The sequence below is a fragment of the Rhagoletis zephyria genome, unplaced genomic scaffold (genome assembly GCF_001687245.7).
Source record: "Rhagoletis zephyria isolate East Lansing unplaced genomic scaffold, Rhagoletis_zephyria_1.1 Rzeph_scaffold_00081, whole genome shotgun sequence".
NCBI classification, from domain to species: Eukaryota; Metazoa; Arthropoda; class Insecta; order Diptera; family Tephritidae; genus Rhagoletis; species Rhagoletis zephyria.
Window position 1 is genome coordinate 445,148 of NW_016157165.1, and position 24,020 is coordinate 469,167.

A 24,020-nucleotide genomic window follows, 5' to 3' on the forward strand; every position below is an offset into this window, starting at 1 on the left:
AGAGAAATAATGACAAAGCTAAGGAACAGAGAGCAACGCCGCCGCTTAGAAAGAGGAAATAGTTGAAGTTACTTGTGTTCAAAATTTCTTCTTTTATCTTATTTTTTGCATTTCTTTGCAGGTAAACCCTGTGAACACCAAAACGCTCCTGAACCCCTAGTCACATTAGTGGATGGGGGATTATGGAAAGGGCGGTATGACGTGGGGCATGTTTATGCCACGGCCTCACCCCGATGTAATACGCGAGTGGTTCCGGGGAGGTGGCTTTTGGAGAGTTTCGCACGGGCCACTTGATGGATAGTTTCCCTATCCCAACGTCCGTTAAAAAAAAAAAAACCTACTAAGTATTAAAAGGATGCGCCATTAAAATAACGAAGAGTGTATATTTCTTAATTATTAATCCAATTTTAAACTTTAAACATAAATCACATTTGCTTCATTGGTATTAATTTTTTAGTAATGAATATTTACAAAATTATAATAAGGCATATTACATATTACTTTACCCGAAATATGAACCTCTGCAAAGCAATTTTTTAGGCAAACTTTGGGTCGTTGAACACGAAAAAAAATACCCATGGTTTCAAAGAAGTGTTTTCGAGATTTGTTCGAAAAACGTATTTTTAGTACTTTTTCAGTTATTCCTCAATATCTCATTAAACGACCAACAGTTCGAAAGGTATTGATGGGCTCTTTGCAAATATATATATTTTTTGTGCAGATTGTGTTCCGTAACATCTACATTTCTCATCAGATTTTCATTTACTGTAAAAAAAATGATTGAAATTTTAATTTTTCGATTTCGGTCGCTTGTCTATGTCTCCATTGAGAGATTTATCCATTAAGATTTAATAAATCCAGTTGCTAAATCACAACCGTCTCCATTACCATTACGAGATATGTTTGACGTTCACATTTTTAAATATTTGACGTTTGCTTATGTATGATTTTACAAACACAGTTGCGGACATTGATATACAGACAGGTAAAAGGAAGGTACCAAGCGGAATTTCATGATATGAATTCTGAATATTATTGGCTTCTTATTCGTGATAAATATGTATGTATAATATATAGTTTGGAAAGTGTAAAGAATGGTACCATATTCCGAATCATTTTCCCGAATTTAAGAAAAATTATCAAAACGGTAAAAAACATTTGCGGAAAGAAAAATGTTTGTAGAACTCTCTTATTCATAGGAGGGAACCGAAAATCCAATCGTGGGCCTTTGGCATATCATGAATACGAACTGAGTTCTAGAGGATGTTCGGTGCAATGTTATCGAAGCAGAACCATTACCGAAATTTATAAATTTTTTGTCGCAGCGCGTAAATGACTTATAGAAAGCGGAGAAGACTCTGCATGATATTACTATAAAATATTTCTTCTAAATTTTTAGTTTTTAAAATAATAATTTCTTAATTTATTACAACCAAAGTTATGTAAATATGTATTACTAATTTTCCTCCCAAACTAACAAAAAAATATAAAAATCCCTAAAAATACGAAAATTCATGTTTTTATGATAGGCTAGATTTCAATGTCCTCAACTGTATATTGAAAACACAAATGTCATTTGACTTATGGCATGTGAATTTGTGGTTGCCACATCCAACAAATTGTACTTATTGATCAATATTATTGAAGATTTGACGCAGATTTAACTTAAATCTACTGCCTTTCGAGATTTAATTTTATATGATAAATCTCAAAAGATTTAACGTCAAATCTCGTCAGAGGGCTAAATCTCCATTAAATCTCACAATGGAGACATAGTATAACACTAATAATTTTCATCGAAATCGGCAAAGTAATATATTTTTGTAAGAGGACTGTAGGTCGCTTATGTTGATTGGATAATTTTTCATGAGATATTGACGAATAGGTTCGAAATGTACCAAAAACACGAAAACGCTTGGTTGAAAGGAAAATTGGCTTGGAGAATATTTTTTTCTTAAGCGATTACCACAAAATTTGTAGAACAGTGTTATCGATATATTTGATGCTGGTCTTCAATTTCTCGTCATCCATTGTCCATAACCGTACAATATTTAGAATCAGTACATTTTGGGCGTTTTCTGTTTTGAAAAACTACGCAGGACAGACCTTTAAATAACAGTACGGTCCTGCAAAAAACAGATCGGATGGTCACCGTAAACCATAATCTTAGCAGATGAATGTGAAAATGTTGGACCAAAAAGTTTTTATAAACAAAAATTTATTTTGGGCGGGACGAAGTTCGCTGGGTCTGCTAGTAATTAATAAAGAGCGTTTTCATCTTTACTAATATATATTTTGAAAGCCGTTGTTTTTCTGTTCGCAAAGCTCGAGATCGGCTGTACCGATTTTTTTTGAAATTTTGGTTATAGGTTCTGGATGGGCTTCTCATTGTCTTAGGCAAAACAAAGTTTAAATACTTCTTAAAAAAGGGAACTGCAGGACTTTAAAAATCAAATATAATCTAACATACGTGCACACGTAACAGCGCTGCTCACCTGCAAATCACAAATAAGAGCACCCTCTGCTGTTAATTTGTACGGCATACAGCGCAAAACAGGGGTTATGTATACATATACACACCTGCTAATGTTAACGTTAATGTTGATCCTTATATTAAAAAAAAAACATGTATGTACAGTTCATGGATGGTGCATTTACATGGTATGAAGCCATGTGAATTGTCGATACGCTAAAATAGAGGAACTATGTACACGTTCCAATGAGGAATTCAATGATATCGAGTGGGATGCATATAATACATTTTTTCATATGAAAAATTATGGGGAAATACTGTAAACATACTGTTGTGATACTGTTAAGCATATGAAATTATAGCAAGTTCGATTTTCATACATTTTCCCATAAAAAGTTTAACAGATGCAGAGATACCAAGGAGGTTTTTTCCCATTTTGATGCCTTTTTAATATAAAAAGCCACCGAAAAGGAGGAAAGCGGCAACTCCGCCATTCACATACATGTCAAAAGTATGAATTTTAAAAATTGGAAACAATAAAAAACAAATTCAAAACAAAGAAATTCTTTATACAAGAACTTTTAAATAGGAGCCTCGGGTGTATGAATTAGCCCCCACTGAATTAACCCCCACCGGGCAAAATGACTTAAGCCCCACCAATGTCTCAGTGAATCTTTCCCCACCAAAAATGACAGAATCCCCACGAAAAAAAAATGAATTAAACCCCACGAAAATGATTTTATCCCCACCAATCGAAATGAATTAAGCCCCACCAAACGTGGGGGTTCTTACATGACAGAATCCCCACGAAAAAAAAGGAATTAATCCCCACGAAAATGACTTTAGCCCCACTTTACTTCATTTTTAATTTATTTTGCTTGCTTTAAACTTCAAGTTTTTAAATCAAAATTTTAACAAAAATTCAATTGTACATATGTATGTAATATTTAAAATGAAAAAGGTAAAGAATTAAATGAAAATATGAAAATGTGAGAAAAAGAAAATAATTAAATAAAAATATGTAGATGTTCGTCAACATCTTGACGACAAAAGGGCATTTAAAGCAAATTTACTATCCCATGAAAAAATAGTTGTAAGAGATGGATTTTTATTATATGATTATTTACAAAATTATGGTTTCTCCTTTTACGAAATGTGCACTATTAGTGATTTTAACCTTTCGTAAAAGGAAAAATTCACTTCTATTATTTTATAATTTACAAAATTATGGTTTCTCCTTTTACGAAATGTGCACTATTAGTGATTTTAACCTTTCGTAAAAGGAAAAATCTTTGACAATTCAATCTTAATAGAGTGATTATTAAAAACAGTTCTGCGTATTCTGCTTAAAAATGAATATGGAAAAATTGAAACAAATAGAGAGTAATCGTATAAACGCAAGGAAGATCTTACTAAATAAAAGCGATACTATAAACTTTTCTCATGTTCCTGGATTTATAATTGATTCTTTTTTTGGAAAAAAAAGTTATAAGGCGCAATTAATAGTTTGTGTTTTTGCTTTCGTTAATGGAATCAGCGAGTCGCAACTCTTTCAACTAATACGATGGATACCGTTCACAAAAACTCACCAAAAAAAAATATCAGATTTACTCTTATGGCTTGAAAATTCTCCAAACGCTCACAAGTACTATAGCTATAATGTTATACTTAATCAAATAGTTTTTTGTAACGGAGACTTACGAAAATATGGAGAAAGAAAGCAAAGAAATTAAATAAAATTTGAAAAGTATTATATTTTTACGTTGCTAACTGTTTGTTTTATTTTTATAAAAGATCACGGAATTAAAATGAATTAAACCCCACGAAAATGATTTTATCCCCACCAATCAAAATGAATTAAGCCCCACCAAACGTGGGGGTTCTTACATGACAGAATCCCCACAAAAAAAAATGAATTAATCCCCACGAAAATGACTTTAGCCCCACTTTCCGCCATTTTTAATTTCGTTGTAAAATTGGTGGGGCTTAAGTCATTTTGCCCGGTGGGGGTTAATTCAGTGGGGGCTAATTCATACACCCTTTTATTACAACGCTTCCACGCATATTATCAACTTGCAATGTTGTGGCTCCAGAAACTTTCAATGTTGTGGATCCAGAAACTTTCAATGTTGTGTGTCCGACACCATAAAAACTTTGCTTTGCAAAGTTCCTATAAAAAAGTTTAGTGCATAGGGCGACAGCTGTAGTGCATAGGGTAGGGCTGCCAGATGGGTGTTTGAATTAGCCCCCACTGAATTAACCCCCACCGGGCAAAATGACTTAAGCCCCACCAATGTCTCAGTGAATCTTTCCCCACCAAAAATGACAGAATCCCCACGAAAAAAAAATGAATTAAACCCCACGAAAATGATTTTATCCCCACCAATCGAAATGAATTAAGCCCCACCAAACGTGGGGGTTCTTACATGACAGAATCCCCACTAAAAAAAAATAATTTAATCCCCACGAAAATGACTTTAGCCCCACTTTCCGCCATTTTTAATTTCGTTGTAAAATTGGTGGGGCTTAAGTCATTTTGCCCGGTGGGGGTTAATTCAGTGGGGGCTAATTCATACACCCGTTTAATACCACGCTTCCACGCATATTATCAACTTGCAATGTTGTGGCGCCAGAAACTTTCAATGTTGTGGATCCAGAAACTTTCAATGTTGTGTGTCCGACACCATAAAAACTTTGCTTTGCAAAGTTCCTATAAAAAAGTTTAGTGCATAGGGCGACAGCTGTAGTGCATAGGGTAGGGCTGCCAGATGGGTGTTTGAATTAGCCCCCACTGAATTAACCCCCACCGGGCAAAATGACTTAAGCCCCACCAATTTTACAACGAAATTAAAAATGGCGGAAAGTGGGGCTAAAGTCATTTTCGTGGGGATTAATTCATTTTTTTTTAGTGGGGATTCTGTCATGTAAGAACCCCCACGTTTGGTGGGGCTTAATTCATTTTGATTGGTGGGGATAAAATCATTTTCGTGGGGTTTAATTCATTTTAATTCCGTGATCTTTTATAAAAATAAAACAAACAGTTAGCAACGTAAAAATATAATACTTTTCAAATTTTATTTAATTTCTTTGCTTTCTTTCTCCATATTTTCGTAAGTCTCCGTTACAAAAAACTATTTGATTAAGTATAACATTATAGCTATAGTACTTGTGAGCGTTTGGAGAATTTTCAAGCCATAACAGTAAATCTGATATTTTTTTTTGGTGAGTTTTTGTGATACCGTTCACAAAAACTCACAAAAAAAAATATCAGATTTACTCTTATGGCTTGAAAATTCTCCAAACGCTCACAAGTACTATAGCTATAATGTTATACTTAATCAAATAGTTTTTTGTAACGGAGACTTACGAAAATATGGAGAAAGAAAGCAAAGAAATTAAATAAAATTTGAAAAGTATTATATTTTTACGTTGCTAACTGTTTGTTTTATTTTTATAAAAGATCACGGAATTAAAATGAATTAAACCCCACGAAAAGGATTCAGTGGGGGCTAATTCATACACCCCTGCCAGATATCTCTGTTGCCAAACCGGGACACTTTAGGGGGGAAAGAGGGGCAGGGGCCTCTCGCTCCCTTCCCTTTCGCTTCGAACAAATTACGCGCGAAAGGATGTAGTAAAATTTTATTTTGACAGACAAGAACAAAAACATAAAATCATGAGATCATGAGATCATTACAACGTACGCCAACAAAACAAAACAACTTATCACAACTAAAGCACAGAGAATTTTTCACAATGCACGCACCTTTTGTATCCTTTATAAAAATACAGTTTATACTAAATACATCAAAATACATAAAAATAAAATTTCTATACTTTGTGCTGAACTCGGGAAAATTCAATAAATTTGCATACAAATTTGCAACTTTCTAATCAGACTTATAAAAATTTTAAGAATGAAGTTTTGCAGCCCATTAAATTTTAGTTGATTTTTGATATTGTTTTTACTTGTTTTTCTTCCATGCAAACTATGTTCGACAATTCTTTTTATATGGACGACACTGTCAGCAAAAAAATAAATAAAGAATTCTAAAAATCAACGAAATTTTCTCAAAATTGGCTCAAAAGCTACATTTTCAAAATTTTTCTATAGGATCTAATTGGAAATTGTGATCTGATGAAAGAGCCTCCGAGCAAATAATTTTGTACGGCACTGTTAAGTACTATAGGTTTCATGTAGGGTGGCCAGATGCGCTGATTTAATCAGTACATGTGCTGATTTTTTTCCATTGTACTGATTTTTAAGAGCCCGAAATCGGTACGCAAAATCTACTGATTTTTTGAGTTCGTACTGATTTTTACATTTAATAAATACTTTTGTAAATTGCTGTAATTGATATTTGCTTGAGGTTTACATGTTCAAAACAATGGTTTTTGACAACTCATACGTGTGAGCAGATTGAAACCATTATTAAAAAGGTGTCAGCTTGGAATTTTTTCGTTTCCTAGGATTTCGCAAAATAACAACCTGTTTGGATTCAACCCAACCCAACTTCACGATTTGCAGGCTTTACAGGATTTGCAGGAAAAGCTGGTTTCGCCATTACTAAATCTTATGAAAGGTGGTGGTGAGTTAATCATATATTAAGTACACTGAGAAGATGACAATTAGAGATAATGTTTTGATTATAATTAAACATCCACTGAGAAATCGGCTGTCAGTATGTCAAACTTAAGACGACTACTCCTACGGTGCAATGTAAGTTCTAAAAATTTGGAAAAGGTGCAAACTGAATGTTGTATTTTATAAGCACACCAACTAAATATGTTTTAAATTTGTACCTTACAATATGAAAACAGATTCTGACTCGAGCTCGTCTTCTAGTACTTAATTTTCTCAATTTTTATAAATTTTCTAGAAAGTTTGAGACTTCAACTCACTTGTCTTTTGTTATAGAATTAACTATATCTTTATAAAAAAATTAAATTAAGTAAGGAAAGAAAAAAAATTCAAAACCTGTCAATACATTTTACTACTATTTTCGTGAGCTGTACATACATAGGAAATACCTCTGATTTGTTTTAAAGTAATGAATTTTTATATTGATAATACTATATGTATTTAAAAGTCTATTCGTTATTTTTTGTTAAATTAATGGGCTGTTAATAATAAACAAGTACGAAAGTCTAAGTTCGGGCGGAGCCGAACATTAAATACCCGGCGCTAGTATTAAATATATGTATTTCACCTTTCCGAAAGCTACCGCTACATGGTAAGCCGGGGTGTATCACTTTTGAGAAAATTAGCGTCCTTAAATTTCGAAATATTGAAGTTTCAAGATTTCTGAAATTTACAGTTATATGAAAAGCGGAAGTAATTTTATTCCGATTTCGATAATTTTCAACGTTTTGCTTTGATGTGGCAAGCACAATAACCATACCGAGTTTGGTAGAACGGCTATCGAGATCATAAGTGGGCGGTGCCACGCCCATTTTCCAAAATTTTATCATAAACGTATTTCTTGGTAAAGAATTGTTGCAAGCATCAATTTTGAATAAATTAGCTTTAATATTTACGATTTATCGAAGATTTTGTATTTTTCTAAATTACCGTTATATGGGATGTGGGCGTGGTTATTGTCCGATGTTAAAAATTATCGGCCATTTGGTATGCTGTATCAAGGTCAACTACTGTGCCAAGTTTGAAAGAAATTGGTGAAGCGGTTAGCAATATATGCACATGTAACCATAAGTGGGCGTGGCTATGCCCATTTTCCAAAAATTTGTATATTCTTATTTTTCGTCAAAAATGTATTGTAAATATCAATTTTGAGTGAATAATCTTTAATAGTTAGCCCATTTTCAATACCAACCTACCTTGGATAAATGGAAACCTACATACCAAATTTCGTTGAGATATCTCAATTTTTGCTCGAGTTATCGTGTACACGGACGGACGGACAGACGGACAAACGGACGGACAGACAGACATGGCTTAATCGACTTCTCTATTCATTCTAAGCATTTGTGTATACATTTCTCTATATCTATCTCGATTCGGTTTGCCTGTTACAAACAATCGGTTTGTGAACTAAGTTATAATATAATATAGTATAAAAATACGGTTGAAATGAGCTGATTTTTATGGCTTTATACTGATTTTTGATCCCAACTGTACTGATTATGTCACTATAATATCTGGCCACCATAGTTTCATGAAAGAAAAAAATTACAATAAAAGTAAAGATAACATTAAAATATCGAATCATATTTTTCGTTGCTGTGAAATTGCTTCAAAACCTCTGTCTTTTCCTTAGTATAATTGTAAAACTCTGTGCAGGATATTTTAAACGTATTTAGGTACATATATTAATCATCAACTATTGCTTGTGCAAAGTTCAACTATCTGGAGATGTAACTACATATTTCAATAATGAAATCGGTGCACTGAGAGAAAGAAGTTTAGAATCAGCGTTCGGACTACTGAAACTCGACTCGGGAGTAAATGACTCGAAAAATTGGAGTAAAAATGAAATTTTCGGAGCAGATTAACATTCTAAATAGTATAAGAAAAAATTAGTCTCTTTCCTAAACTCTTCTGAATAAAATCTGTTAAACCGTCAAAAAGGAAAATAGCTCTTAGAGAAAGGGAGAAACCAAAAAGTACGGGAACCACTCCGCAGCACATGGGTTCAAACCCTGGTCAAAGCAACATCGAAAAAATATAGAAAAAAGGTTTTTTCTTAACAGCTGTCGTCCCTCGGCAGGCAGTGGCAAACCTCCGAGTGTATTTCTGCCATGAAAAACAGCTTCTCATAAAAATACAATCGCCGTTCGGAGTCGGCGTAAAACTGTATGTCCTTCCGCTTTGTGTGACAACATCAAGGCGCACGCCACAAATCGGAGGAGAAGCTCGGCCAAACACTAACATATGTGTAAGCGCCAATCTATTATTATTATTAATTTATAATGTTAAAAAAAAACTTAAATTATCGGGCGGCGTATAAATTTCTGACCTTTTGTTAATAAGAGTTCTTGCGAATATTAAGCTTTCAACTGATTCGACATTAAGCCCGTTCCTGTATTTATTTTTAATGAGATTCATCTCCGAAAATTTTCTTTCGGCAGCAGCACTACTATATGGTAAAATAGCTAATGTCAGCTTATACTCTGCCAAATTGCTAAACATACACACATACACAAAACATTTTTCTGGTCCTTAATCATTCCCTTGCTTTGAAAAATAAAAAAGTGATTCCGCAAAAAAAGTGTTAAAGAGTAAAAGAGATAACTTCTGTCACACCTTTCTATACAAAATCTTGGTGCCACAAAAGTGATTGGACAACAATTATTAAAGTTAATTATTTTGTAATATATTCCTAATGTGAATGGAAAAAAGTAAAAAAAATCTGAGCATATTTCGGGCCAAGTGGAGTAGGGAGTAGATTTTAAATTTAAAAAAGAATCCGAGTAAATCTACCCGATCGGAGCAAAGTCCGGACGCTGTTTACAATTAAGAAAGCGTGCTAAATTAAAAAAAATGTGCATATGAAAGAGCACCAACCCAATTCGTAATTCAATTAAGTATAACAATTTTGTATTTAGTATAGAAATATTCAATTCAAATACGCCCATATTAAAATGAAGCGCTTTGCACCGATTGCTTTTTCATAATTAAGTTAAAAAATATTTAAATTCCATGCTGCCTGTAATGAGATTTGACCCTGACCCTCTGGAAATTAGCAAATTGTGGCAAGCATCTTCACCCACAGACATGTATGTAAATGTGCATTCAAATGTTGAGTTTGAATCAACACCACGCGTGTGTGGTATGAAAGTATTATTTTAAAATACGAACATTTTAAAACGATAATCAAATAAAAAATGTTCATTTTTACTGTGCGTTATTTCCCTCAATGAATTCATAAAATTTTCCGAATATTACAACGCGTTTTTTCTCTTAGTGTAGTGATTTTTTTGTACAATCAAATCGAAAACCGGGACACTTAAACGAAGCCCGGGACATTTTAAGGTTGGACCGGGACACCGGGACAAATAGTCTAAAACCGGGACATGTCCGGGAAAACCGGGACGTCTGGCAGCCCTAGCATAGGGCGACTATGATTACTCGGCCGTGCTATCATAGTAGCACAATGCCACTCATATTTGACTTACAAACAAAAAACGGGCAGGAATTTCAAGATTTCAACCCTGTTTTTATGAAAAATTTTATTTTTATCCGTATTTTTCTTTAAATCAAAATATGTTGAAATAAAAGTGAAACTAGAACCACTGATAGGAGTGAACGTGAAGAGGGAACGATTCAGTCTCCGCCCAATCACAGATCCTACAATAAATTTGTGTGCCGTCTCATGCTGCGTAGTTTATGTAGACTTCTTTATAACCACAGCGATTTACATATATTGCTGAAAATTTATTAAAAGTCTTGTAAATTTCAATTTGTCAATTTCTTAATAATTCATATTAAGATTTCATTAAAATAGAATTCGAATTATTGGAGTCTACGTTCAAAAACACATTTATATAAATACATATACATAAGGCACGGTGCACATTAGAGCGACACGATACGATACGCGATACGATATGAATGCGACATCGGCATGCTGAGTACGTGGGAATTGGTAGGAAGCGATGAAAACTGTGCACACTTGCACGACAGCGACACCGCTGCGATATAATATTGCATGCGTATCGCACGTGCGACACGGTTTTCTTAACGAGGTGAGACCCTTTCGCTTCAAGAAGGCATTATTTTAACATGGGCATGCCATTGGCGGTAAGCCCTTACCCGCAGCATTACCTTCAAACGAAGGGAGAACGCATGGATAAACAGAATCCAGAGAAGCGAACAAAGAATGCCTTACAGAATAACTAATGTAGAATGCCTAGATAAGTACATATATTTATATTAAATTAAAATCAGAAAATGTCTTAGAAGATTAAAATTAATTAAAATTTTTATAAATCTGTTTTTATACATACAAATCACATTAGGTCAAATGATTCATTTGGCTGTGCGAAAGTCCAATTTCGTAAGGGCAGATTTACATTATTTTTTGTTGCCATTCTATAATACACCAAAATAACATAATCTTCACTTTGTTTTTGTAAAACAAAAAATACCGTTAGACAGCAATAAACCAAAGTTACACTTTCAAAACGTTATTGGCAAGTTGTTTGCGCAACCGGTTTAAGTTTCAAGTGCATTTTTTGTGTAAAGTTCGAATAACTAAAGGAATATTTTAAATGGAAACAAAACTATAAGTGAGAGCTTATGCCCCAATTTAAAAAAGTGACTTTTTATCATTTGTTTGCAAAAACAACTGACTTATTTGCATAACCTCGAAAATTTTCTGATTTATTTCCATTTATGATTTTATATAAGCTTTTACAATTTTTTTAACCTTCGGCAAACGAAATGGAAAAGGAGATGGATAAATTAAGATGTAAGGAGTTGATTTTATTTTACTTAGCCCGCCGTTTTTAGCCGTTTTCAAGAAAAACGGTTTTTTCTGGGCTAATATGCTATTACAAAAGGTGAGTTGTTTGAAGTTTGGCTGATTGGCTGATTGGGTGTTCGAAAAAGGAAAAGCTTTTTTCGGTTGCCAACCATTTTGAAAAAATTTGGTGCTGCTGATATTTGCGAAAGTTCCATAAAACTCTTAGAAGAAAAAACCCGTATATTTTGCAATTTTTTATCAAAGAAAGACGAAAATTCTGGAAGGCATTTCGGAAAGGATGCTAAAATATTTAGATCTGCTGATGAAGTTCCGGATTCTAACTTTCATTATCGCTAAAATGCTAAAATACGAAAGCTAAAATTTTTCCGAATTTTCAGCTATCTTCAAAAATTGCGGTTCTGTCCTCCTTTTCGCTAAAAATAGCTTAGCCTAAATTTTTTGGTGATAAATAGTCAATTTTAATGGTGATAAATAGTGAAAATGGAAGTATGTGATAGCAAAAAACATAACAGCCTCAATTTGAATTACATTTCATCTCTTGTAGCGTAGCCATGGCTATGTTACAAAGACACTTGCGCCGATTCGCAAAGACCATTGATGAGCAGCCTTCGCAAAAAGACAAATCCTTGAGAAAATTTACGGATTGAAATTTCAAAATTTTTTACTCAAAGTGAACAGAGCCTTGAATATTCGTTTGAAAAACATTCGTATTCTTTTCAGGAAGTTACCTGCGATTTTTGGTAAACGTGTCACAAAGCAGCATTTGCATTCTGAATATAAATAATATCGGAGGATTTGGGAATACTGAAACCTCAAATGAAAATTAAGTGTTTTATGAAGACTAACTGCTTCAGAAATCTCTCCTCAAGGCATATCTGCGAGACATGCAGTAAATATATATATATTTTTTTAATTCAGGAATTTCCAGAAGAAACCATTTATGTACATGTGACCATACTTATTTTATTATGGAGCTAATTTTATGAGTATGGTAAGAATGCAACTTATGTCAAAACCAAGCTAATTGGGCAATGTTTTTGAGTACTACTTAAACACATTTACTCATCATATGAACATACAAAAAAGAAAAAAGTCTCTTTTACGAAAGCCAAGTCATGTCTTCACATTTTATTTACTGCCTTTATACTTTTTTAACGTTTGCCATATTTTTATATTAAAATAATGCAATATTTTAGCTGCTATTAATTTCGCACAGAAAAGTTATCATTTGACCTAATGTGTATATGTATGTATTTAGGTATTTAGATTTTACTTAAAAATCGGTATTTACATACATGCATATTTAATTAAGTTTAAAATTGCACTTCCTCACTCTTGTACTTCACTTCATTGACTGACTTCAACTTCGCTGCAAATTGAACAAAGAAAAACATGAGTTTTATGCGAGACAAATTTCCACAGAAAGTAACAGTGGAAAATGAATTTTTGGATATTCATTCTATTTTTCAGCTGACTACGATGCAGCATTCTACTTTGCATTCTCCGAAATGAAGAAAAGAAGCGAAATAAAAAAAAATATTGTAGGACATTCTACTTTGCATTACCGGCAATCCCTGAAAGAAGCGAAAAAATTCGAAGGCATTATAACGCTATGCCTTCTAGAACACGTTACCACTAAAAGCGATTACCGATTTTTTGCTGGGTATTTGCAATAAGCATGACCCTTTTTTCAGGCGGAAACATCTTCCTCAATTTTTTTTATTCGAATTTATAAAAAACCCATGTTTATGAACTATACAGAAAAAAACGACTGTACAACAGACATGACTAGTTTGGCATGGAGAAATGTAGCGTCTGAGGTAAATGCACAAATGCAGGTAAATGCACAAAAGAATATTTTTTGTGATGGTTTATTTGCTTTTGTTTTCACGTCTTTAAAAAGAAATTTAAGGAATCCAATAATTTTAACCTATTTATTTTTGATTTTGAATAGCAAAAAAGATTTGGTGGTTGTTTAAATGTTAATGATTAACTATTTTGTTTCAAATATTCCAATAATTAGTAATCAGTGTAATTAGAAACAATTAAGAAATAATCATCTCATTTACCATTAAAAGAAGAAATCAGATATAATAGCAAATACTAAAAAATTATGTGTGTATGTAGGGAATTAATTTTTATTATTTGTTATATTTTTATGTGTTTTTTTTTCTTGAGTGTTATTTTATTATATTTAAAGAGTTTTTAAATTAAAGAGAGAAAGAACAAATTTGTGTGCTCTATTACACAATGCTACAAAAAATAATGAAGTAAAAATACCTGGTAAGTCATGTTATTTTTCAGGTAGGTTTTGCCGAGTGAAGTAAGAATCAAGATACGAAATTTTTGTCAAACACCCACACAATCTTGATTTACTGTTAAAAGCCCGGTTTTCCGCACTCATAAGCTTGTAACTCAGTTGACTATAAACCGAGTTTAGACCTTTCGAATGATATATGTATATAAACTTTTAGAAAACTTAAGAGATCTGTGTGTATTTTCTGTGTTAATTTTTTCGTCTTTTTTCAAATTTGGCAAAGTTTTCACGCACTATTTTATAAAGCAACTATACTACTCCTGAATTGATGCAATATTAATATTTGGTATATAGTGATTTTTATTTAAAAAAATCGGGGGAAATCTGACTAAGTTATACAACCTTTCATGAGAAAAATAATGTTTTTGGCTATATAACTCAACAATTTTTGCTTAACCTTTTTTTTTTGTTTTTTTTTCTCCTTGTAGTGAATGCAATATTCTGAAATAATTTGTCATGAAAATTTGAATATCTCATTTAATTTTTAGCCGACTTTGTAAAAATAAACATCAGTTTTACTCGATATTAAACATACTTTTCTCTTTTTTTAAATATTTATAGATATAAACATAGACCCATCATTCGAAAGGTCTAAATTCGGTTGAGAAGCAACTCACACAGTAGCACATATTTCGAAAGCGAGGGTCGTCTATGTTTGGCGGGCAATTATCAGGTGTATTTTAATTTTTTCATTGAATTAATTTTTTGACGCGGCGTAGCCAAAGCATAGCGCACAACCTACTGCTGGGTCCCGGAACGCTCCACACTAAAACCGGCTTTGGTATACGTCATACATTTCCGTCTACCAGTTTTTGGAAATAAATTAAAATAACCTAGTTGAAAATGTCATTAGGTGACGTCATTTGTGTGTTTCCAAAATTTAACAGTTATATGTTTGATTAAAGTTTTTTTATATTTCCGAATTGCCCAATATTTCTATAAAAAAAAAAAAATTCTATCATCTTACAGGGTCTGATCCGAACCCGTTAACGTCCGCGTATAGTATGTCACCGGCAGCTGGATTGCCACAATTCGGTAGCACCACATTATCGGCCTCGCCACTGACCAGTATGGCATTAAGTAGTGCCGCAGCTGCAGCGGCTGGCAAACAAATCGAAGGTAAGTTCATTAGTTTTAGGGCCGGTTACTTAGTGACTGGTGAATAGCCCAGTTATGCATACTTGCACTGCTATACCATTTTTACGTAAAAATCAAAACCCAACAGAATTCTACATGTTAAGTGCTATGCGTTGGGTAACCGCTTACACGCAAACCCCGTTTAAAAGATTCTTATGTGACAACCCTCATGCAAAGCTAAGTATGCATAACTGGGCTATAACACTAATTACAGGTTAAACATCCTCATCGACGTTATTGACTCCTTACTATATGTTAACGGTGGACAATCGCGGCTCTTTGAGTCAAATGCGGCTCTTTTTACTTTCTCTTTGCATAGAACATTTTGGCTCTTTTTATACCCGAGCGCACTTGTGCACAAGGGTATTATAACTTTGTTCACATAACGGTTGTTTGTAACAGGCAAAACGAATCGAGATAGATATAGACAAATGTATACATAAATGATCAGAATGAAAAAGAAAACATCGAACAATCGCATGACGTCGCGGTAGCTCACCCACTTTTTAAATTTTGGTCAACTTAAAATGCATTCTATCACAAAAAAGTTTTTCAGCTTTAAAATGAGGTGAACGTGGTTTTAAAATTTCAAAATAAGGTTCTATGTATTTCTGTTGAGGTAGTAAACCCAGGCTCGATTTCCCCTCCGAGCGATTCTTGACAAAATTCTTATAATTTCTATTTTTGCTTAAATTATAAACATGTTATTTTAATTTCTGTTTATAGCATACTTAATTATTTCCAGGAAATCTAAATTTTTTAAATTTAATTTAAATTAAAAATGCCACAAAAACTGTAATGACATTAATTATTATTTTTTATTTTTATTTTTTTTTATAATATGTATTTATTAATTGAATCTTTCTTTCGAAACTAACAATAAGTATTCAAATCTTACAAACTACCATTAAATTTAAAATTTCTGCGGCAATGCTTAGAAATTTTGAATTTTTTTACATATATATGGGCAAGATTCCGAGCAGCAGGATCGCTGGATATCGTGCTGGGCAGGCGGTCTCAAAAGACGAGTTCCAGAGCCGCACTGCCTGGCCGGGTGGAAAGGACTAGTTTCCCCGCCGCGCCTTCGCGTCTTTGTATTTAAGCAATTACAATCCAGAAGACTTTGTTCGGCCGGAAAGGCCAAGTTTACGAGCCGCACTGACACTGGTGTTGGGTAGTCGGTCTGAGCGGACGAGTTCCAGAGCCGACATTAATATATTGCGGATATCCATATACATATATTATATTGCTCATCATTTGATAATATCGGAAGAATCCTTTCTTTTTCTTTCTCTTTTTTCTTGCATATCTCGGGCTAAGATCTCTCGTTAGTCGATTTGGATGGTTCATTAGCCGTGCTGAGTAACTGGTGCTTAGCCCTCTTATGTCCTCATGCACCGTATATACATTAAGATCTTTGCGGATATTCGTATTTTTTATGTACCAAGGTGCTCCGAATATGGCGTGTAAAATTTTTGACTACAGTCTTTGAAGCTGTTCAAAATGGAATTGTACGCTGTGCCCCAAAGCCCGATTCCGTATGGCCATCATCATATTAAAAATCAACATCTTGTTTTCAAGGCTTAATTTAGATTTATGTCCTATAACCCATTGAAGGCTTGCTTGTTTTAGTTTAGCTAGAGAAATTTTGTTTTTTATATGCTTTTTACAGGTAAGTCTTCCATCTAGTGTCATCCCAAAGTACTTGACACTATCTCTTTGTGGTATAGCCTTGCTGTTTATTTTTAATGGTGGGCAAGTTTCTTTCCTCAAAGTAAATATTGTTTGAACACACTTTCTTTCGTTAACCTTTATCCTCCAAGAACCTAGCCATAGCTCTAACTTTTTTAAACATTCTTGTAGTTTGTAAGAAGTCTCATTAGGGTCTGAACCAGTGGCGTAGCCAGGATTTGGCTTTGGGGGGGATGAAAAAAAATGTCCATCGATAACTTAAATTTGTGACACACAATAGCTAGAGGCGTCGCCTTATATTTATGTATGTATGTGCCAGTTTTACCGTTATATATTTTTTATCTACTCGTTTATTCCATGGGGTATTCATGCTTTATTTAAATTTAAAAAATTAAATTACTATACCGATTTAAAAATCTGAAAATGCACTGCGGAAAATTTTTGTATTCGCCTTCTCGGTTTTGCCTTTATAAGTTTTTAAAAAAGGTTTTGAAAGAATATTTTCGATACTAAATTTTATTAAAACAAAATGTTGAAATCAGCTTCATATAGAAACAGTGTCATCATTAATTAAGAAAGAGATGTTCTTAAATATCATAACTTTACGACACTCACATATTGACTATATTTTACCATTTATTTTATTATTTTTTAATTTTAATTTATTGTTTATAAAAATATAGTTTATTCCTTAACAAACACTAACAGCCGCACTTAGAAACGTTCCTTAAATTAGCTCTAACGGGCACTTAACTAATGACCGTTAAATCTGTTAATTAATGTTTCCTCTCAGAGTTAAAAATTATGAAATAAAAAATTTAAGTATGGCCCCAGTTACGGCCCTTTAGTTTTGTGGCATCACTCACTTTTTTCGTTCAGTTTGAAATAAAATATAAAAATAACTATTTATATCATTTTGGGCGCACTGGCTCAACATACGCAATAGCTGAGTGAGCAGAGCACTGGCGCGCCATTCGAGAGATCCGAGTACGGGTCCTAGGGCAGGAAAATTTTCTACTTTCTTTTTATATTTGCTCAACAATGATTTTATTCAACTAACAATATTGTCCAATCAAGGTAGTCGTTTTGTAATTATTAACAAATATACATTTGTCCCAACTAGAAGTCTTAAGTAAATTGCAGACTTTCGTGAACTATATATTTATTTCGCCATATCCAACTATGCCACTTGATCACTATAACCAAATCTTGGTTATTATAACTAAACCTTTTTCTGGGTGTACGTTTTACATTCAGCCCGTTCCGGATGATATTCACTACATTGCGCTTGGTCGAAATCCGAGTCTGACAATAATCGCTTGAATACCACTCGTGTTTCAAAAGTAGTCGCATATTTTCATCATGTTTCCCTGCTTACGAATGTTTGAAAAAAATTTTGCGGGGTAAAAATCCCGAGCATGTGTGTACGAATGTGTGATATTACAACTAAATATTTATGTGCTGCTTTCACAAAATATCGAAAAGTATATGCCAAATAAAATGCTATTTCGAGGCTAATAAATCTAGAATCATTGAAAAAGATGTTTAAAATCCTCTAGCTTTTGTGAAAAAAATTAGCAAAATTATCATTAGTGCTGCTTTCGGCTGCCATAATTATGGTCACCATAGGTATGATGGAACATTCGCAAAACTTGAATTTGTCTCTGCAAGAGGAGAATACAAATGTTTTTGATTGGTCGCAAATTATTTTAAGTTTTGAAGCTAAACTACGTATTTTTATTCATGATCAGAAAAAAGAATATCGCATCATTTTCCATGGCTAGAATTTTCCATTGCACATGATTTAAAAGCAGATTTTGAAAAAAGATTTGCCGATTTCAAGTTATTAAAATGTACCTTTGCATACTTCATAAACTCTTTTTTATGTAACATAATTGGGGATGAATTTGCAATATCCGAAAAACTCATTTTTAAGAAAAGCGCAGAAGAGTTGGAGTTTTTGGAATTAAAAGAAGATACCGCAATATAAAGCTTTGCCATTGCTTGGATTCCGGCAACAAGTACCAAATTTAAAATATCCGCTGGTGAAAACAGCTGCGTGACATATATTTTCAAATTTTGGTACAAAGTGTAACTGTGAGTCTTTGTACTCTACAATGAAATTCGTAAAGTCAGAATACCGTTCACATTAGTTGCATTCGCGTACCTGATAATTATTGAAAGTTATAAAAACTATAAGCTTTTTGTATTCGCGTACCCAAAAAAAATGCAAAGTAGGCGAAATTGAGAGAGCAAAATGACATTTCATTTTGAGGGAAAGCTGCTAGTTTCTGCTGGTTAAATTTTCCCCCACAGCTATTTAACAACAAGAAAACAGCTGGTTGGAATTTACGAAAATCCCTAAATTGAAGTTGATGGTTTGGAAGTTAAATTAGAAAAGTAATTATTCGTTTAGTCAGTGAACTGTGTGAGTATAAGATTTCGGAGTTTGTTTTCTTACGTTTTCAATTTTATGCTTTTGAATGTAAACAAAATTTCTATCAGCTGTTCGTCTAACTTGCAAGTTTCTGCAAACTTTCTGTTCGCGTACTATTTTGGATATTTATTCCTGTGAGAGAACAGATGACATTTCGCCAGAATTTTGTTGTTGGACATTTTTTACTGGAGATTTTAAACGAACGTACCTATTGACTAACCGACATTTAACAGAACTGTTACGAACGGATTTAACTGACGTAAAACCAGATTTTGAAAATTTGGTCGAAGGGATAATAAAATTAATGTTTTTCATTTCTAATAATAATTTTATTTAAAAAATAATAATTTTTTTTATTTTTTTTGTGGCATTTAGAATTTACATGTGGCTTTTTTCGGCTTCGGCCTTGTCCACCCCTGTTATATGTTATGGAGTCGACCACGATGGTTACCCTTTAGTTAGTGTTAACCAAACATTAAGAAACCGGCCTTTAGAATTTGTTGAAATTATACACTTAAAGTACATTTTATTTCAATCAAAAGCTACACATTTGTATAACCTTTCCATTTCGACGAACTAGTGAACATCAAAATTAGGCTGTTGATTATAGCTCAATCAAGCTAGCGGAGCTCAAATGAAAAAAATATTGTGTTTTTGGTGCTCATTCTGCGCTATTTTAAGCCACTTTTGGGTTTTTTTTATGCTCTTACCATTTATTAAATAATTAAGACTTTGCTAGGTTAACCGTAACTTAGCAAAACATTCATTCAGTGAAGACTTTTTACTACTAACCTGGGCTTATTTTTTGTGCTTTAAAAATATTGCCGAGTGAACATTGAAAAAGCGCTTTTCGTCACGTTAGCTGACCCACTTTTTGAACCTTGGTCGAACACGGATAAATATTACTGAGGAATTAAGTGCTATTTATGCGCTTTTTAGGGCCACCAAAATTATTTAAGATGCTCACTCAGTTCCCGAGATAATTAAGACATTGATAGGTTAACTGTAACTTAGAAAAACATCTATTCACTCAAGACTTTTTATTGCTTAGCTGGGCTTATTTTTTAGTGCTTTAAAAATATTTCCTAGAAAACATCGAACAATCGCATGACGTCGCGGTAGCTCACCCACTTTTTAAATTTTGGTCAACTTAAAATGCATTCTATCACAAAAAAGTTTTTCAGCTTTAAAATGAGGTGAACGTGGTTTTAAAATTTCAAAATAAGGTTCTATGTATTTCTGTTGAGGTAGTAAACCCAGGCTCGATTTCCCCTCCGAGCGATTCTTGACAAAATTCTTATAATTTCTATTTTTGCTTAAATTATAAACATGTTATTTTAATTTCTGTTTATAGCATACTTAATTATTTCCAGGAAATCTAAATTTTTTAAATTTAATTTAAATTAAAAATGCCACAAAAACTGTAATGACATTAATTATTATTTTTTATTTTTATTTTTTTTTATAATATGTATTTATTAATTGAATCTTTCTTTCGAAACTAACAATAAGTATTCAAATCTTACAAACTACCATTAAATTTAAAATTTCTGCGGCAATGCTTAGAAATTTTGAATTTTTTTACATATATATGGGCAAGATTCCGAGCAGCAGGATCGCTGGATATCGTGCTGGGCAGGCGGTCTCAAAAGACGAGTTCCAGAGCCGCACTGCCTGGCCGGGTGGAAAGGACTAGTTTCCCCGCCGCGCCTTCGCGTCTTTGTATTTAAGCAATTACAATCCAGAAGACTTTGTTCGGCCGGAAAGGCCAAGTTTACGAGCCGCACTGACACTGGTGTTGGGTAGTCGGTCTGAGCGGACGAGTTCCAGAGCCGACATTAATATATTGCGGATATCCATATACATATATTATATTGCTCATCATTTGATAATATCGGAAGAATCCTTTCTTTTTCTTTCTCTTTTTTCTTGCATATCTCGGGCTAAGATCTCTCGTTAGTCGATTTGGATGGTTCATTAGCCGTGCTGAGTAACTGGTGCTTAGCCCTCTTATGTCCTCATGCACCGTATATACATTAAGATCTTTGCGGATATTCGTATTTTTTATGTACCAAGGTGCTCCGAATATGGCGTGTAAAATTTTTGACTACAGTCTTTGAAGCTGTTCAAAATGGAATTGTACGCTGTGCCCCAAAGCCCGATTCCGTATGGCCATCATCATATTAAAAATCAACATCTTGTTTTCAAGGCTTAATTTAGATTTATGTCCTATAACCCATTGAAGGCTTGCTTGTTTTAGTTTAGCTAGAGAAATTTTGTTTTTTATATGCTTTTTACAGGTAAGTCTTCCATCTAGTGTCATCCCAAAGTACTTGACACTATCTCTTTGTGGTATAGCCTTGCTGTTTATTTTTAATGGTGGGCAAGTTTCTTTCCTCAAAGTAAATATTGTTTGAACACACTTTCTTTCGTTAACCTTTATCCTCCAAGAACCTAGCCATAGCTCTAACTTTTTTAAACATTCTTGTAGTTTGTAAGAAGTCTCATTAGGGTCTGAACCAGTGGCGTAGCCAGGATTTGGCTTTGGGGGGGATGAAAAAAAATGTCCATCGATAACTTAAATTTGTGACACACAATAGCTAGAGGCGTCGCCTTATATTTATGTATGTATGTGCCAGTTTTACCGTTATATATTTTTTATCTACTCGTTTATTCCATGGGGTATTCATGCTTTATTTAAATTTAAAAAATTAAATTACTATACCGATTTAAAAATCTGAAAATGCACTGCGGAAAATTTTTGTATTCGCCTTCTCGGTTTTGCCTTTATAAGTTTTTAAAAAAGGTTTTGAAAGAATATTTTCGATACTAAATTTTATTAAAACAAAATGTTGAAATCAGCTTCATATAGAAACAGTGTCATCATTAATTAAGAAAGAGATGTTCTTAAATATCATAACTTTACGACACTCACATATTGACTATATTTTACCATTTATTTTATTATTTTTTAATTTTAATTTATTGTTTATAAAAATATAGTTTATTCCTTAACAAACACTAACAGCCGCACTTAGAAACGTTCCTTAAATTAGCTCTAACGGGCACTTAACTAATGACCGTTAAATCTGTTAATTAATGTTTCCTCTCAGAGTTAAAAATTATGAAATAAAAAATTTAAGTATGGCCCCAGTTACGGCCCTTTAGTTTTGTGGCATCACTCACTTTTTTCGTTCAGTTTGAAATAAAATATAAAAATAACTATTTATATCATTTTGGGCGCACTGGCTCAACATACGCAATAGCTGAGTGAGCAGAGCACTGGCGCGCCATTCGAGAGATCCGAGTACGGGTCCTAGGGCAGGAAAATTTTCTACTTTCTNATTCCTTACCAGGAAATACGTCTATAATAAAATTTTGAAAAATGGGCGTGGCACCGCCCACTTATGATCACATATATGTATCTCGGTAACCGTTCTACCAATTTGTACCAAACTCGGTATTTTTATTGTGCTTGCTACATAAAAGCAAAACGATGAAAATTATTGAAATCGGACTAAAATTATGGCTTTTCATATAACGGTAAATTTTAGAAATGCTTTAAACGTCAATATTTTGAAATTTAAGGACGCTAATTTACTCAAAATTGATACACCCCGGCTTACCATGTAGCGGTAGCTTTCGGAAAGGTGAAAATCATATATTTAATATTTGCGCCGGGTATTTAATGTTCGGCTCCGCGCGAACTTAGACTTTCTTACTTGTTATTTATAAATTTTTTTTTTTTAATTTTTATAAACTGTTTTTATTGAATTTCTTTGCTTCTTGATCTAATTTTCTTTTGATTTATAGATTTTATTGGAAACATTTTTTTTTATTTAATTTAAAGTTTTTAGAAACCGTTTGCTAAAAGACAAACAAGACCAATAACTGGCCAATTCTGGCATCTGTCTTTCAACTCACCTCAGTCTTTCGAGAGACAAAAGTCTTTATATTTCTGCAACTATCTTGAAAGCTCTTTTCTGTATTTCGAATGAGTAATTGAAAGATGTGCTAATAGTGTTATTATATTTATCGTTTAGCAATAAGTTTTCTAAAAACTAAACGAAATGAAAAAAAAATATTTTTTTAAAACAGGAAAAACTAAAAAAGGCGAAAAAAGATGAATCAAAAAAGTTTTCAAACGTTAAATAAAATAAAAAATATGAATTTTTTAAGCAATAAAACATAAAAAATTTAGTTAAGAACAAATTTGTTGCCGAGGATTGAACCCGGATCTCTTGAATGGCACGAAACTGCCCTGCTCACTGGGCCCTTGCCACTGTTACAGCAATGTTATCGAAATTGAAATTTATTGAAAACAAACAAAAAATTTCAAAATCATTCGTTAAAAAGTTAAGTAAAGGTTTTTGTTTACTTAACTTTAATGTTCATTAAATGCCGTTAACGAGTCATTAACTGACTCTGAGAGGGAATTTTTTCAAATCGCTACTGTTGCGCAAAGATTTAACCTTGGATTTATACGGGTTTTGTTAAAGTGTAAACTGCATTTTTATA

At 33.2% G+C, this 24,020-nt stretch overlaps 1 protein-coding gene across 3 annotated transcripts in view; it reads left to right on the forward strand.

The window, feature by feature from the left end:
- bru1 (bruno 1) overlaps window positions 1–24,020 on the forward strand; it is a 518,099-nt gene that overhangs the window by 431,767 nt on the left and 62,312 nt on the right. For all 3 annotated transcript variants that reach the window (XM_017629374.1, XM_017629381.1, XM_017629388.1), the window contains one exon: window positions 15,206–15,355. In XM_017629374.1, the coding sequence (XP_017484863.1) occupies window positions 15,206–15,355 (150 nt within the window). The remainder of the gene's footprint in view (window positions 1–15,205; window positions 15,356–24,020) is intronic.